Raw genomic sequence first — 16,899 nt, 5'->3', positions numbered from 1 at the left:
CACCATAATGTTTTCTGCCTGACACAATACCGACCGAAGGATTCATGTTGTGTGGAGAGATTTCTGACTATAGCGCGTTCCCAAACAGTAACACAGACAACCCAACATTTTTACATCAGGTAATTTCACCGATAAAGAAATAGAAGGGACACTTGGCGCCACTACTGGGTTGTGGTAAGACTACACTGACTTAGAAATCTTCTAAACAATGTCCGAATCTGGTCCGGCGGTGAACATTCTGGTCGTGTCGTGTTCGGACATTTACATGAAGCTGGTTGCTGAGTATCTCCTCTGATCCTCATGCGGTCTGCTGCCTTGCTCATGCTTTGGACTGCTCTGATAGGAAACTGAGCTTCAATTCAATTTCGCCACTGACCTTTCTTACCACCGCTGCCAGAATTTGATTTCTCTCTGTGCCGTCTGCTGCCATCATTAAGGAAGAGAGAGAGTTTGTATGCACAGTGAGGTTTTTTTTCTGCCCACTAAATTTTATTATTTATTATTATTACATGTATTCAGTGGGAACATTTTCTACCATTTTAATGTTCAAAGTTGAACAGTTTTTCATTCAAAGAAGACCCCTTTAGCCGGCATGCCATGTTTAATACGCAAACTTAAATTAAGCATGCTAACTTTATACTGACACCTGGTGGTGAATTAGTACAACAGCACAACTACAAAGATGCCCAGAATACATCTGAATGTACAGTATGCTGCACATATGTTCCAATTAATTTGCAAAATTAGGATGATTTATTAAAATCAATATCGTTTTTTCTAATATCATGCTTGCCTCATATATAGTATAGTCCTGTGTTTCACTCCTTGTGTGTTTGCCCGATTGATGGCTGACATGTTGCTATCCCCTGGTCACCGTCCCACCTAGCTATTTTGATCTTAAGCTCTCTGCCATTCTCTCCTATTTCTAGATAAAACAGCTGTACTTCTGATTCTATCGGTTTCTCTGGACCTCGCTTCTTGTATTTCCAAACTTTCCTCCTTTTGTATTTCGTCTTCAGTGCTTTAGTCAGGGACAGTTGTTTTTCACATCCTCTAATCTACAGTGTGTCCTTTTCCAGTTGCCGTGGTTGTGTGTTGAGTCGGTGGGGCTGTAACTGGTGTGTTCACCAGCACTCATGTACTCACAAACCCACCTGTGAGGAAGGTGTGATCATCTACAACCAACATGTGAGTTTAATACACCTGATCTTCTTTAATTGCAGACTACAGCATGTTTGCTTTCACATTGTCACATCACAAATGTACATATGTATATTTGCCGACAGGAATTTAACCATTGTTATTGTTGTTATTGTTGTTATTAGTAGACGTGGCTGAGGATCTTCTGTCTTTTCACGAATTTGTTTGAGCTGATTCGCAACCACTTAGGAATCGTATACGCTTGGTTACTTCTGCTCTCTGGTGTAAATGAAAGAGATCCATTATATTTATTACTTAATTTAACCACCCAGGCTCAAGATAAATCAGCACATTCTAATGCGAACTATTGTGTGGGCAGCTGTCACTCAGTATGTTTACAGATGCTTAATACTTTAGAGTATTTGATCTTACTGTGAGTAAAGGCAAGTATGAGTATGCCAGACAAAATCAAGAGTTTTCAGCGTTTCTGCGGCCAGCGAATCTTCCTACTGAGGAAATGCACCTGGATGCAGCATACTTCCATCAAGAAGTTTTCATGTTGATTGATTTAGAATTACAAATCTTTTTTTTGTTATTGTTTGTAAGAATATCCTTCCATTCCACCTGTGCATGTTTCATGAGCAACATTAACACAATAATAGCAGGTTTTGTGTTTAACTTCACATTTGAGTTGATTCACTTTTGGTTTTCATTTTTCCATTTGTTTTATTTCTCTCACTTTTCCTCGTGTCGTCTCCTCTTACTCCCTCCCTCAGTTTAAACTCCCCACCTCAGCTCCTCCCACAACCAAAACTGTCAAACTTGCCACAACCTCTACTGCTACAACTGCAACGACAACGGCTGCCCTGGCAACCACCACCCTCCCCCCCGCCACCACAACGACCAAAGCCCCCGTCACCGTAGCAACGACTCACGAGCCGACCACCACTCCCTTTCCAACAACTTCTCCAACGACCACTACCTCCAAGCCCACTGCCCTGCCAGCCACCCTGCCCCCTCTGCCCCCTCTGCCCCTCAGCACTCTGCCCCCCACCACACCACCACCCACCACATCCTGGCCCCCAGAGGTCACCACAGCAGAGGAGGAAGAGCAGACCGACACAGAAGAGATCATCCCCACAACCCAGGAAGATGTGGTCACCCTCAGTGCCGTGGATGTTGCCACGCAGACCGACTCGGCAACCATCACCAACATGCTTGATGATCAGATTGAGGATTTGAACCCCCTGGTGTCCCCGCTCATACCGGCCCCTGACCCCGAGTCCTTGCCTCTGGAGCTTGTGACAGAGTCTCCCCCCAGCAGTACCCTGGAAGCCGAGGAGGTGGAGAGCCTGGCAGACCCTCCAACTCAGGCCTCGTCCGGTTTCCCCCTGCCCACTCCCTTCCCGCTGGGTGAACCAGTGGACTCCGAGCCCCCCCTCGACTTTGACCTGACCTCGGTGCCCTCTCTGCCGCCCCCGCAGGTCCCCCTAACAGAGGCGGACAGCCCGGTTGCCGATGTCGAGGCTCTCCTCTGGCCGGAAAAGGAAGGGGTTGAACCCGCCAAGTCCACGGAAAACGACACCGCCACATTCTCTGCCGCTACGGTGCTTTCAGGTGATGGTGAGGTTGACCACACCCCCCCTGAGTACCCCCGTCTCTCTGACACTGACTCTGATCTGGACTACCAGTATGACCAGGCAGACGCCTTCCTCCCGGTAAGTTCCCGCTGCCTCCCTCTCTCTCCTCGTCCCTTGTCTTCCTCTTCTTCTGGACGCTCCTGACTGGACTCTGAAAAGTCTAACAGCAGCTGGATCCCGAGTTTCATTTCACTGCTCTTTTCTGTACAATCTGTCACCTTTCCATTTTTTTCTTCCGCTCCGCCGTTCTTGTTAGCTGCAGAAGTCCACAGCTGAGACAGAGGCTGAAAAGGCCTCATGTCTCCCTGTTTGTTTGAGTTTACTGGATCGGTGTTGCATTGTTGTAAATGTTATAACTGTCTGTCTCTCTGTCTTATCTTAAGTTAATTTTACAAGTTAAGATCTTAACTTGTAAAATGTTCAGTTTCTTGTGACCTCATGAGCATTTTAGTGATCTGTTAGTGAATACTTGGCTCATGTTCATTTTCACTTTAACAGTGAGAGGAACAGGCCATAAAGTTAATTGTCATTCTCTAAAAGACTAAAGTCATACTGAGTCAGGCATGAGAACCATCTGATCCAGTCACTTACAAAGTTTTAGTTCCATTTTTCAATTTAGTTAAAGTTTTTGAGCCACTTCAGTTTAGTTTCTTCTTTTTTTTTTTTTTTCTTAAATTCACCAAACCTTGACTTTTTTTAATGCTTTTATTTTTCAGTAGTTTTTCTCTCCACACTAAAATGACAATAATATGATTTTCATGCGGCATTCAGATGTGTTGTGTTTCATCTTTCTCACACAAACTGTGAAATCAATAGAAATGGGCCTCTGTGCTTTTATTTTTTTTTATGTTTGGAAGCAACAAAAGGTTTCGTTACTGCCATCCACTGGCAAGGAGTGGAACTGACTGGTTAAGCTGCTTTGCTGCTTCCTACTCTTCATCGCCATTGTGTGTGTTTGTGTGCATGTGTGCAATGCAGGGGGACGAAGGCTCCTTTGTCAGCTGGGGGTCCTCAGCTTGTCCCTGCGTAGAGAAGGTCCAGGGTTCACCACTATTACCTGTCAAAGTAGAGAGGAAGATCACCTTACTGGCCCGCAACCTGCACCTCTACCAGGTACAACACACACACACACACACACACACACACACACACACACACACACACACACACGTTTGACATATAATCTGTATGACAGAGATTCATTTTAGCTTGTTTACCATGTGTAGGAAAAAGAGTTGGACTACGAGTGTGTGTTGGTGATCGAGGGGCAGACGGTAGTGGTGGACGCTTACGTGGAGATTGACGAGATTAATCCGTCTCTGTTCGATATCACCTGTCAACTGCATCAGGTGGGACTCTCTCTCTCTAATCAGGTCGAGGTTGCTCTGTAAAGCCTTTAGTAGAGCATCAAGCTCCCTTTACCTTACCCAGAAATAAAGCCTCACAGGCAGAGCTGTAAACAGGGCTGGAGATCTGCTCTGCTCTGGACCAGGCTGCTAGAAATCACCAGTAAAGGTCCCATTTACACAAACACTGACAGAAAAGCACAAAATAGGAAACTTTTTGTGCTGAAATTTGGACATAAAGTTTCAGTTTCGCACTAAATGTTCTAAAGTTGTTATTTACATTTAGACATTGAGCAGATGCCTTTATTATATTTTTTATTATTGCTCCTGTTTGGAAAAAATATAGTTATAGGCTATGCTGACTGTCAGAATTGTCTCAGTAGAACAAGAACTATGCAGACATTGTAAAAGAAGCTTTTCTCTCTGGTTCCAACTGATGGATTAGATAAGATCTACTGTGACCGAGCAAGCATCAGCTTCATGTGCAAAGTATTTAAAGTAAACCTGCCATTGTTGTATGTGCAGTACTCGTACTCGGCCCCAGTGGAAGAATACAATGCCATGGTGTACGTGAAGAGGAGGGACACCTTCCACGTGGACAGCTCTCCTCATCTGTATGGTGAGGGTTAATGCATCTTCCTGTCTGTGTAGTCCAGGATCGTCTCACTGTTGTTCTGCTCTCGGTCAGTCACTTGTTGATTTTCTGCACCGATAGTTCACGTTCCCCTGAGAGTCTTTTTATAAGTCTTTCCTGCGGCAGTGAGTCCTCCATGACCCAGCTGTGACTCACTCTCTCACTCCACGTCTACTGAACATTTGCCACGGGAATGAGAGAGTGACATCAGCCTTTCCGGTGCCCTAATCTGCTGCTGGGAAACTGGGGCACAAGTTTGTAATGTTGAATGTGAAAGCCAAGAAACAACATAATGATAAACAAAATCAAATAATTTGTTAAATATTTTTTATCATATGTGCATTACTATTATGTTTTATGTTATTTATGGATTTATACTTATATGTCACAGCTGGTAAACTCATGTACAATCATGAATGCTGTGTTTATGACTTCAGCAGCAATTCCATTACTACGTCCAAGTTGTAAATTTGGGGGAGTCATGATTCATGACCTTACAACAACGTGTTAGTGATGAGGCTCCCCTCAACATATTTATCTCATTTTATTATTATATATATTCTTTTATTTTATGTTATCAAATTGTTTGGATGAAAGGGGTTTTTTTTGTCATTGATGTTAGCTCAGTGTTACTTAGTGAGTACATAGAGCTGTATGTGATGGCGCTCGTCTCCTTGTCTCCTACCCTCAGTGACGCTCTATAACTGCTCGGTCGGACGCTTGGATTGCAGCCGCTGCCACACAGCAGACCAAAAGTACGGCTGTGTGTGGTGTGGAGGGGCTCGAGCCAGCTGCTTGTACTCAGACTCCTGCAGTGAACCCATAGAGAAGACATGCCCCGCCCCTGTCATACACGCCGTGAGTACTGACCCCCGTGACCCCACACTACTGTATAAACACACAGAACAACTTTTGAGGTCAAAACGGAGCTGGTTGTAAATTAAATGACGTTATGCAAATAAAGTTTGTTCTTACCATCCCACAATGTTGAGATGAGAAGTAAACATGGTCAGCTCTCTGCGAATGAACAATGATTTTGTCCTGACATCTGTTGGTGTTTGTCCGAGACCAAATGTTTGACCTCTAATGAGAGAAATGACTGTCGGGCAGGTTCATCATGACATCATGTTCTACTCACAGCATCCAGACAAACATTAATCCCATCTAAGGTGTTGATGACACAGTTGAGTGAAGGAACTTTACTTTGTCTGGTCAAAGAAAAGCATGGAGTCTTCAGTCTTCATTTTAGTGGAGTTGTTTTTGAACGTATGTATCAAAGCCTTTGGCACAAATGTTCCACTTTTAGCTCTTGATAAATTCAACTGCTGCTTTCCATCCAAGACAGCTGCAACCTCTTGTTCTTTGACTAAGCTCAAGATAAGCTCAGTCTCCTCTTCACTCCAAACTAAACACGCCATGTCTCTGGAATCATCCGTCACCTCCAACCTGGAAATGAAACGTTAGATGTCACATCACAACGTTTGTTTTACAGCTGAGTTTTGTAAATGTAATGTAATGTAATGTAAATATCGTCTTTTTCAACACTGAAAGTTTAATTCTAATGTTGTGCTCAAACAAACAACCAGGTTGAAGGCATTGCTTGGATGGACTTATTATCTTATTATTATTTACATTTATGAATAATAGATTAAAAATGAAACCAGTGGTTCCCAAAGTGGGGGGCGCGGGCAGGGCGCTGCGCGATGGGAAGAGGAGCGATCCGAATAAGTATCGCCCCAGGCAAATGAATGAGGTGATACTTTTTCATATCGCAGCAGGAAAATGAGCATCCAGATAACATTGCTCCATGTATTTGTATCCTCTGTTAGCAGGTTTGACTGTCTGTTTTTTCTGCGGCTCTTCGCCCTGGTTGTTTGTTTTTATCCGCGCTGCTTCACAGTTTGCGCTGATGAGCTGGTCTGACGTTCGTTAGCTTGGCTAGCCGCCAGTTTAGCGTTACAAGCCCAGTTGTAAGGGATTTAACTAATTATTATTATTAACAACGCAGCATGAGAATGAGCTATTACCCGCTGCTAGGAAGGACAGCCATGGCCACACTTCCTTTGCCACATCCTCCCTATGTGAGCCTCAGTAAAGACAAAATATAGGTCAGAGCTGGACATTAAAAAGTGTCAGTCTCACAGCTTGCAACCCCGATTTGAAAAGATCTGCAGCACAAAGCGAGCCCACACCAGTCACTGAAAAGAGGTGCTGATAAAAAGTGTATCTTTGCAATGAATAACTTAATTTTGAAATTAAGTTACAAAGTCTTACACGGTTGGACTTTTAGTAATTCCACTGTAAAGGTCATTTGTCACAATATTTATTTTGTTAAATGATAAGTTGCAGTTTTATAAATTACAATGTTTAAAATAAATTAAGTGGGGTTTGGAAGCGAAAGATGTGTACATGTGTCATAGTGTGTGTGTGTGTGTGTTTGTGTTGGGCGGTGTTATTCTTATTTACAGAAGGGGGGCCCTGCAGAAAAAGTTTGGGAACCACTGAATTAAACTATTTCCGATTGATCCTGACTTATTATCTACAACAAATGAATTAATGTCCACGCCCTGATCTCCTTCAGATCGAACCGCTCTCCGGCCTCCTGGAAGGGGGCACATTGGTGACTATCTCAGGCTCCAACTTAGGCCAGAAGGCAGAAGACATCCTGCACTCTGTGTCAGTGGCCGGGGTTCCCTGTTGGGTGGTTCCTAGCCTCTACGAGATCTCCTCCAGGTACACAACTTCACCTTAGACAACTAGTGAACAAACTCCACTCGCAACTCCCATCGTTTCGCCAGTATTATGTTTCTATTTCAAAGGCTCATTTGTGTCTTGCAGGATTGTGTGCAAGACCAAAGCCAGTGGAGGAGAGAAGGTGGGCCAGGTGTCTGTCAAAGTGAGCAGAGGAGAGTTTGGTCTGTCCAGCCAGATGTTCAGCTACCAGGTGAAAAAAGAGGGCCTTGCTATTTGCTATTTTTTAAATTGTCAGATATTTCCTAGGAATTCAATATTCTAAAGATATCACATATCAAAAACTCTCGCTCTCTCTCTCTCTCTCCCTTTTTTTATTTTATATATGTTTATATATATATATGCCCTAAGCAGCTGCATCATAAGTCACTTAATTTGTAGAGCCGGCACTGATATTGGACATTATAATCCTATGACCTTCTATAGCATTTTCCTCTTGGATTAAGTGGTTAAAATGTATCGACTTTGATCAAATCTATTTTGAGTAATGACGTAAGTGAACTCTCTTCATCCCCCAGGACCCGTTTGTGATGGGCGTGTCACCTGAGAGGGGACCCAAGGCTGGAGGAACTTCACTGACCATCACCGGCCGCAACCTGCTGACGGGCCGTCCCACAGACCTCAGTGTCACTGTAGGAGGTGTCCCCTGCAACATGTGAGAGAGGGGCACACATGCGCAAACAGACACTAAATTCCTACACAACTATGCTACAACTTATGTCTATGCTACTTCAGAAAACAGATAACAAAAACAAATGATATCTTGTTCACTTTGTATTATGGTTCTTGCTTTGCCCGTCTGACCTCTGACCTCCCTGTGGTATTCTATGTGGTGTCAATGAAGCATCATCATATCTTTCTACCTATTCCACTTCCTACCTTCATGGGTGTCCTCTTCATCCCCCAGTGTGTCAGAGGTGCAGAAGTCCAGAGTGCTGTGTGTGACCGGCAGCAGTAATAAGATGGGAGATCAGCAGGTCACCGTCCATTACGGCAGCAGCTTGCGACACCTCCACACCTCAACCTATTGCTACACTCCCAACCCCAACATCACCTACGCCACGCCGGCAAAGAGCTTCCTCGAGTGAGTCTGAGAGTCCAACCTGTAGCCTGATAATGTAAATGATCCCAAATGATAACAACAAGATTTGCTTAAAGAGAACTAAAGTCGTTATATTTCATTGATGCTGAGTTACCGCTGATGAAGTTTTATGTCTCGGTTTTTTCTGCTAAATCAAGACATACTGAACAATCTTCACTGTGGATGTTCCAAATGTATTTCTGACAGTCTTCTTGGGAAAAAGGATGATATGCGATGCTGAACAAGAATAGAACAAGAATATGCAGACAGTGTAATAGTAGCATATTTGTCTCTTGGCATAAGGGGTTAAGACTTAATCTACATCTGAGAACAAATACCATAATCTTCATCTTCACTCTACTTTACCTTCTACTAGAGACTCAGGTGGCGCCATGAATATGAATTTGTCAACTTTATTTCGTCTTTGCAGCGGTGGCCGATTGATTTCCGTGTTGGGACACAACCTGGACGTGGTGCAGGAGCCCCGCATGGTGGTGACTGTCTCTCTGCTGGAGTCCATCAGCAAGACGAAGAGGAGGAGGAGGAGGAGGAGAAGCAGCACAGAGAGAACGTACGGTGGGATGAGGCCGCTGGAGAGTCAGACCAGGATGGTGCGTAATGCCGACTGTCCTGGAGACCCACAATGCTCCATCAAAAAGGTCTGCGCGTGTGTGTGTGTGTGTCGGTGTATAGTTTATATTTATGTCCTCTCCAAATCTAGCAGCTAAATCGCTCTGCTGCCTTTCCCCCTCTTCATCAGTTCACAGAGCGCTGCGAGGTGAACTCCTCTTCCCTCATCCTGTGCCGCTCTCCCACGGTGGACTCCTCTGTCTGGGGATCAAAGGTCATGGTGGAGTTTCTGCTGGACAACCTGCGCTTTGACTTCAACAGTCTGAACCCTCAGGTCTTCAATTACGAGCCAAACCCCATCCTACGACCTCTGAACCAGCAAGACCCCCTGAAGGCCTACCGCTACAACCCGGGAAGCTTCATTCAGCTAGAGGTAAGACATGGGATGCTGCTGTATGATGATGATGATGATAAAAGATAATGTTTCCGCTGTTGAGTTCAGTTGCTCAGTTGTATCCACCTAAACACCTAAACCGTCCTGTCTTTGACCTCTCCTCCTGTCTGCTCATAGGGGGAAAACTTGGACCTGGCCATCACTAAGGACGAGGTGGTGGTGCTGGTGGGAGATGGTGTGTGTGCTGTGAAGACCCTGACCAGAAACCATCTGTACTGCGAGCCGCCGCCGCAGCAGCCCACGGCGGGGCCCAACGGCAAGAAGCGCGAGGGCTCTGACAGCCTGCCTGAATTCACTGTGAGTCAGCTGGACTTTTTAGACCAATGACCACACAAAGGCTAATTTCATCTGCTGCTTAAGTGTGTGTGTGTTGTGTTGTGTTTCAGGTCCAGATGGGTAACCTGAACTTCTCCCTGGGCAAGGTCCAGTATGATAACCTCAGCTTGTCCACCTTCCCCCTGGAGGCTCAGATAGGAGTTGGAGTGGGAGCGTCCATAGTGGCCCTCATTGTCCTCATTATTGTGCTGATCTACAGGTGTGTGTGTTTGTGTGTATGTATGTTTTCTTTATTAATTGTGAACTGTTGATGGATTTAAAAAGGACCGCCCCCCCACCCATCAACAGCTGTTTTGTGTTCAATCGCAGCGGCAGATCGCATCGCAAATTTTGAAGCGCACCCCTGTCAACAACAGTTTTGTGTTCAATCGCAGCGCGCATATCTCCAAGCCAACCTAGATCTCTGAAGAGAGGTGGTTTTTCCTCAGAGTCCTCAGGAAAAAGAGGCGCTGGTGAACCTTCTTGACCAGATTGGAGCAGTTGGTTGTCCAGGTTAGGTCCTGTGAGATGTAGATCCCCAGGAATTTAAAGCTGGTCACAGGCTCCACCGGCGCACCGTTGATCTGGATGGGTAGATGAGTGTCAGCATTCTTCCCGAAGTTCACAATGAGCTCCTTGGTCTCTGTGGTGCTGAGCAGAAGGTTGTTGGCGTCGCACCACGTAGCCAGGCGATCCACCTCCTCCCTATAGGCTGACTCATCGTTGTTTGTGATGAGGCGAATCATTCTGGTGTCGTCCACAAACTTGATGATGGTGTTGGTACCATGTCCAGGTCTGCAGTAGTGGGTGAAGAGGGAGTAGAGGAACAGGCTCAACACACAGCCTTGTGGGACGCCGGTGTTTATGGTGAGGGTGGAAGAGCAGTGGTGGTCTGACCGAACAAGGAAGTCCAGTAACCAGTTGCAGGTGGGAGCTGTGATGCCCAGATCTGCAAGTTTGGTGATCAGCTTAGAGGGATGACAGTGTTAAATGCTGAACTGAAGTCTATGAACAGCATTCTTGCATATGTGTCCTTATTGTCCAGATGTGATAGGACAGAGTGCAGCGCTATGGAGACTGCATCTTCTGTGCTCCTGTTCTTGCTGTAAGCAAATTGGTGGGGGTCCAGGTTGGGGGGAAGACAGGATCGGGGAGACAAGTCGTGGTGTGACTTGTGTCAACCGTTTCCTGATAAGCACTTGTCCTCTCTCTTCAATCATCTCTCCTGTGGTTTTATTAGGAGGAAGAGCAAACAGGCCCTGAGGGACTACAAGAAGGTCCAGATCCAGCTGGAGAACCTGGAAACCAGTGTGAGAGACCGCTGCAAAAAGGAGTTTACAGGTAACAGAATGGACAACACGATATGACTGAGGAGCTCAGGATGAGATAGATGGAGATGTGTACCCAAACAAAAATTTGACAATGTATCTGCTGTAATCCAGACCTAATGACAGAGATGATGGACATGTCCAGCGACCTGGTGGGCTCCGGCATCCCTTTCCTCGACTACCGGATGTACGCTGAGCGCATTTTCTTCCCGGGCCACAGGGAGTCGCCACTGAGGCGAGATCTGGACGTTCAGGAGTGTCGTAGGCAGACAGTGGAGCAGGGCTTAGTGCAGCTGTCCAACCTGCTCAACAGTAAACTCTTCCTCACCAAGGTATCATCATCATGTGCCCCAGACACACCTGCCCGCTCAAGCAAATGTTACAGCAGTGATGCAATCACAGGCAGAATCACTAAATCTGAATCTGATGAATAGTCTCTAGTTGTAAAGCTGCATATATGTTTACGCTTGTTTCCTCTTCTCTTCCTTATAGTTCATCCACACTCTGGAGAGCCAGAGGACCTTCTCTCCCAGAGATCGGGCCTATGTGGCCTCTCTGCTAACGGTAGCACTGCACGGAAAACTAGAGTATTTCACTGACATCCTGAAAACACTGCTGAATGATCTGGTGGAGCAGTACGTCGCCAAGAACCCCAAACTCATGTTGCGACGGTAAGAAAAGGAATGTGTGTGTGTGTGTGTGTGTGTGTGTTTTGATTTTTTCGACTGATTAAAGGAGATAATTTGCTGATTCAGTAGAGTACAAACACACTGAATGTATCTTCAGTAGCTAAAGAGCTCTATCCAGAACAGTTCAGTCACTATTGATTATTATTGATTTAGATTCTTGCCTTCCTTCAAATCTACATTGCACTGATATAACACTGTGTTCGTTTCTCTTTATAGAACAGAGACGGTGGTTGAGAAGCTGCTAACCAACTGGATGTCCATCTGCCTCTACACCTTTCTCAGGGTCAGTCCACACAACAAGTCACTTGTCAGCTTGTGCAACTTTTAAATGGCAAACAGGTGTGAGGATCCAGGATAGTCAAAGGAAGTTTGCATCTGAAAAGTTCGAAAATCATGGTGGCAAAATTTAACTTTACTTACAATGAGCACCTTCAGATTTTAAGTGGCAAAGACTTTTGGCAAAAGGGTTCTGGGTTTCTAAGTTCATAAAAGTTGTGGAAGTTGCTGAAAAATGTTAATGGAGGTTAAAAAGCTCTCTCTCTCTCCCTCTCCCTCTCCCTCTCCCTCTCCCTCTCCCTCTCCCTCTCCCTCCCTGTGTGTGTGTGGCCGCGTTTTTGTTTCCTTGCGTGTTTTGCTGCAGGACTCAGCAGGGGAGTCTCTCTACATGCTGTTCAGGGCCATAAAGCACCAGGTGGACAAAGGGCCAGTGGATGCCGTGACGGGCAAAGCCAAGTACACACTCAATGATAACCGTCTGCTACGAGAGGACGTTGAGTACAAAACCCTGGTAAGGAGAACACGGCCATGACAGGTTTAACGTCATGATGTTGTCATCTGGCAAACATTTGGCCCCTGAACACAACACGTTTTCTAAAGCCAAGGGCACCGCACCAGGCAGAAACTCGTTGCTCTGTGTACATTTAAATACTCACACTGCTGGTTTCTTTGTGTTGTCCAGACGCTGAACGTGTTGGTGCAGGGTGGCGGTACGAATGAGACCCAGCCGGTGCCCTCCAAAGTGCTGGACTGTGATACCATCACTCAGGTGAAAGAGAAGCTGCTGGATCAGGTATATAAGGGCACCTCCTTCTCCCACCGGCCCCACGCCGACTCACTGGACCTGGGTAAGCAAAAGGTCACATCTACACAAATACCGACACAAAAGCACAAAAGCGTCTTAGTTTTTGCTGATAAATCGAGGCAGACGGAACATTTGTCACTGAGAATGTTCCAGATTGATCACTGCAGCTCTCCTGGGGCATACAGGCTTATTATATGCAATTCTGACTGCTTGAATGAGCTCAGTTTATTAATTCACAAGAAATCTCAGTTTATTAATTCACAAGAAATCTGCAGTCAGGATAAAAGCTGTGTTTGCCCTCTGGGCTGAAGTGGTTCAGAGATTTAAATCCAAGTCTGCTGTTGCTGAAATTCAGTCAATTTAGAGAACTTATCAATCTATGATAATAAATTAATTGTTTTGTAAAGTAAAAAGTTCAAACATCTGTTTATAGTAATGTTGTATTGTGTGTTGATTTGTTCCAAATTAATACTAAATCTACTGTTGCTGGGAAGATTTGCTACGATCTGTTATTAAACTTCGCTTTGGCCTCTGGTGAAGTCTATGGATTATTGATGCTTAGTTGTAGATAAATGACTTGCACATTTTCACTGTTCACATCGCTGGTTTATGTGACATAATTGAGAGAAAAACTCAGTGTGATGGACATTTAGCTCTGCTGCCTCCCACTTACTTTAACATGCACTTTAAAGCTTTGATTGTACTGTGAACGTGTTAATTTAACAACTTTTAACTATACTGATTAATGAGCGCACACACACTGATCAGATGTGGGCAGGTTCACACACAGCTGGTTGACTGTGTGCTGTTGTGCATTTGCCTCAGAGTGGAGGTCTGGTGTCGCTGGCCACCTCATCCTGTCAGACGAAGACCTGACATCTGTGGTCCAAGGCAGCTGGAAACGCCTCAACACGCTGCAGCACTACAAGGTCAGGTTCATTCTCATCCTCACACACTCTGACGAGACGCAAACACATCACACACACAAAGCGGCTGTGGTGATGTGCTGTTCAGGATGTTTTGCTGTTCACTAGGTTCCTGATGGTGCGACGGTAGCACTGGTCCCTCGCCACACCAAACACATTCACCATGACAACCATGACTACGTGGCAGGAGAGAGTGAGTCCCTTTTAGAAAATGTACAATCACAGAACACACTGACGTCATTTCTGCCAGCACGGCATGGATTTCTTTTTGGTTTGTGAACCTTATTTCTGACTGTTCTGAGCATTTCAAACAAGAAATAATTGGGTCTGGAGCCCGAAAGGTGTTCTTCCCTGTGAGCATTGGAAAATATTGGGGCCTGAAGTGGGAAACGTGACATCATCATCAGTGGGTGTTTTTTTATCCTTTCTGGTGGTGAATTTGTTTCAACCCGCACAGAAACACCGATGCTGGAGGATGCGGACGAGGGCGGCGTGAGGCTGTGGCATCTGGTGAAGGCCAGCGAGGAGCCTGAACTGCCCAAACACCGCCGGGGCAGCCTGAGGGAGCGAGAGAGGGCCAAGGCCATACCTGAGATTTACCTGACCCGCTTACTGTCCATGAAGGTGGGGAGACGCACGCACACATATAACTTAAAGGGAATGTTTCACAATCGTAGTCTGCATCTTCTATAACCCTGAAAGGAAACACACATTCTACAAACACTTCATCACGGCATTATTGGTTCACGATAAGAATGAATTCTTCCCTGTGTGGATAGTGGCCTTCCCTCACTCGTCTGTCTGTTCTTGCCGATGCAGGGGACGTTGCAGAAGTTTGTGGACGATCTCTTCACAGTGATCCTCAGCACCAGTCGTCCTGTTCCGCTGGCCGTCAAATACTTCTTTGACCTGCTGGACGACCAGGCGGGGCATCACGGAATCTCTGACCCGGAGACCATCCACATATGGAAGACCAACAGGTAGGCTTTTAGAGGAGATAAGTGTCAATGTCCGGGGCCCAAAATAAATAGAAGCCTGCCTTACTGATGAACAAAATGCAGTCTATAGGTTTGACTGTAATAGCATCCGAACGAGCAAGAAATGTCCATAACTACCCCACCCCAATACTGTCCGCTAAATCACTTGTTCTTCATCTTCTTTCTTACTTCAGCCTCCCCCTGCGTTTCTGGATCAACATCGTAAAAAACCCTCAGTTCATCTTTGATGTCCAAGCGTCGGACCACGTGGACGCTGTGTTGTCCGTCATTGCTCAGACCTTCATGGACTCCTGCACCATCGCCGAACATAAACTGGGACGGGTGAGGAGTGTGTGTGTGTGCGTGGGCGTGCGTGTGTACAATCACTAGGGTAGGAACGCGAGGGTCATTTTCCAGCAGTAGGGAGCTTCTAGCAAGCCTTTGTGTGCCCTCCTGGGCCTCTCTCTCTCTCTTTTGCGCAGGACTCCCCCATCAACAAGCTGCTGTACGCCAGAGACATACCACGCTACAAGCAGATGGTAGAAAGGTCGGCCACAGTCTCATCACAACTTTTTAAGTTTTCATCTTTAAAATCTGCGTTTTATGAGCTTGCGTGTGAGCGTGATGGTTGCTGCTGTGGTTGCAGGTACTACGCTGACATCAGGCAGACCATCTCAGCCAGTGACCAGGAGATGAACTCTGCCCTGGCTGAACTGTCCAGGGTGAGTGGACTCGTTTAGTAGCAGCACACACGCGCGCACACACACACACACACACACACACACACACACACACACACACACACACACACACACACACACACACACACACACACACACACACACACACAGATGTCTGACCTGGATGTGCCTGTGTTTCAGAATTACTCTGGAGAGCTGAATTACCTGGTTGCGCTGCACGAGTTGTACAAGTACATCAACAAATACTATGACCAGGTGTGACTCAGGCTGCATGTGGAGATTGTTGTTGGTCGCCTTGCCGAATGCAAACTGATCTTGTATCTTGATCCTGTATCCCCTCAACTTTCCCTCCTCTTCACCTTTCACCTCTCTCTCTCTCCATTCCATTCCATCCACGCTCTTCCTCCATCAGATCATCACGGCGTTGGAGGAGGACCCCACGGCCCAGAAGATGCAGCTGGGATACAGGCTTCAGCAGATCGCTGCCGCCGTGGAGAACAAGGTCACCGACTTGTGACAGAGGAAGCAGGTCGGGGGTGGGGATGCACACTAAGAGACAAGAACCCTGTGGTGCTGGAATGCTGGAGCACAGGGAGGACGGATGGAGACGAGCTTCTGTCCCCGGTTTGGTGCTTGTCAAAGACACGTCGAGGAATTTAGCTCCACACACTTCGTGGAACCAGGAGAGCGGCAAGTATATAACATGAGGAGGGAGAGGCTACACGCTGCTTGTGCCGCCCAGTTGAGGCTGCCCGGGCACGCCGCCTCCACAGCCAAGCTTGGAGGAAGAAGTTAGAATCAGCGCCTCGTCGCTGATTAATGGCCAATTTGAAGACTGAGTCACACTTTCTATCAGTGTTTTTCACTCTGGAGAAACTTGTCGCTGCTGTCCAGAAGTCATTTCCTGAGAGAGGTGTGTGTGTGTGTGTGTGTGTGTGTGTGTGTGTGTGTGTGTGTGTGTGTGTGTGTGTGTGTGTGTGTGTGTGTGTGTGTGTGTGTGTGTGTGTGTGTGTGTGTGTGTGTGTGTGTGTGTGTGTGTGTGTGTGTGTGTGTGTGTGTGTGTGTGTGTGTGTGTGTGTGTGTGTGTGTGTGTGTGTGTGTGTGTGTGTTCCATTTATCAAGCCTTACTACAGTTCACACTTTATTTCTTATGACATAACAGCATCTCTATCAGGCATGAGAGGAATCGTGGTCAGGTGTCAGGCAGAACACAAACAGCCTCAGGTCGCATTTTGCTCTCAGATTTCTTTATTACGTTTATATTCA

At 46.1% G+C, this 16,899-nt stretch overlaps 1 protein-coding gene across 2 annotated transcripts in view; it reads left to right on the top strand.

Annotated features, from left to right (window-relative positions):
• The window catches only part of plxnb1b (plexin b1b), a 67,550-nt gene extending 51,248 nt beyond the window's left edge, over window positions 1–16,302 (top strand). Inside the window, exons 10-38 of one of the 2 annotated variants that reach the window (XM_076156477.1) lie at window positions 1,080–1,188; window positions 1,917–2,858; window positions 3,759–3,893; window positions 4,007–4,129; window positions 4,652–4,745; window positions 5,452–5,618; window positions 7,342–7,493; window positions 7,599–7,704; window positions 8,030–8,166; window positions 8,419–8,595; window positions 9,023–9,203; window positions 9,353–9,595; window positions 9,734–9,913; window positions 10,003–10,151; window positions 11,172–11,272; window positions 11,374–11,591; window positions 11,752–11,930; window positions 12,165–12,231; window positions 12,589–12,735; window positions 12,907–13,072; window positions 13,855–13,958; window positions 14,064–14,148; window positions 14,413–14,579; window positions 14,775–14,935; window positions 15,127–15,274; window positions 15,415–15,479; window positions 15,579–15,654; window positions 15,814–15,888; window positions 16,046–16,302. In XM_076156477.1, coding sequence (XP_076012592.1) covers window positions 1,080–1,188; window positions 1,917–2,858; window positions 3,759–3,893; window positions 4,007–4,129; window positions 4,652–4,745; window positions 5,452–5,618; window positions 7,342–7,493; window positions 7,599–7,704; window positions 8,030–8,166; window positions 8,419–8,595; window positions 9,023–9,203; window positions 9,353–9,595; window positions 9,734–9,913; window positions 10,003–10,151; window positions 11,172–11,272; window positions 11,374–11,591; window positions 11,752–11,930; window positions 12,165–12,231; window positions 12,589–12,735; window positions 12,907–13,072; window positions 13,855–13,958; window positions 14,064–14,148; window positions 14,413–14,579; window positions 14,775–14,935; window positions 15,127–15,274; window positions 15,415–15,479; window positions 15,579–15,654; window positions 15,814–15,888; window positions 16,046–16,150 — 4,759 coding nt within the window. In that variant the 3' untranslated portion in view covers window positions 16,151–16,302. Of the gene's footprint in view, window positions 1–1,079; window positions 1,189–1,916; window positions 2,859–3,758; window positions 3,894–4,006; window positions 4,130–4,651; window positions 4,746–5,451; window positions 5,619–7,341; window positions 7,494–7,598; window positions 7,705–8,029; window positions 8,167–8,418; window positions 8,596–9,022; window positions 9,252–9,352; window positions 9,596–9,733; window positions 9,914–10,002; window positions 10,152–11,171; window positions 11,273–11,373; window positions 11,592–11,751; window positions 11,931–12,164; window positions 12,232–12,588; window positions 12,736–12,906; window positions 13,073–13,854; window positions 13,959–14,063; window positions 14,149–14,412; window positions 14,580–14,774; window positions 14,936–15,126; window positions 15,275–15,414; window positions 15,480–15,578; window positions 15,655–15,813; window positions 15,889–16,045 lie in introns of both variants that reach the window. The other variant, XM_076156476.1, reaches the window with a different exon arrangement.
• The last annotated feature ends 597 nt before the right edge of the window (window positions 16,303–16,899 follow it).

Source organism: Genypterus blacodes, unplaced genomic scaffold (genome assembly GCF_046128005.1).
Source record: "Genypterus blacodes isolate CSIRO-AG114 ecotype Tasmania unplaced genomic scaffold, CSIRO-AGI_Gbla_v1 ptg000070l_1, whole genome shotgun sequence".
In the NCBI taxonomy this organism is placed as follows: Eukaryota; Metazoa; Chordata; class Actinopteri; order Ophidiiformes; family Ophidiidae; genus Genypterus; species Genypterus blacodes.
Note: the sequence above shows the minus strand (reverse complement) of the source record. Positions and strands in the feature narration are given on the sequence as shown.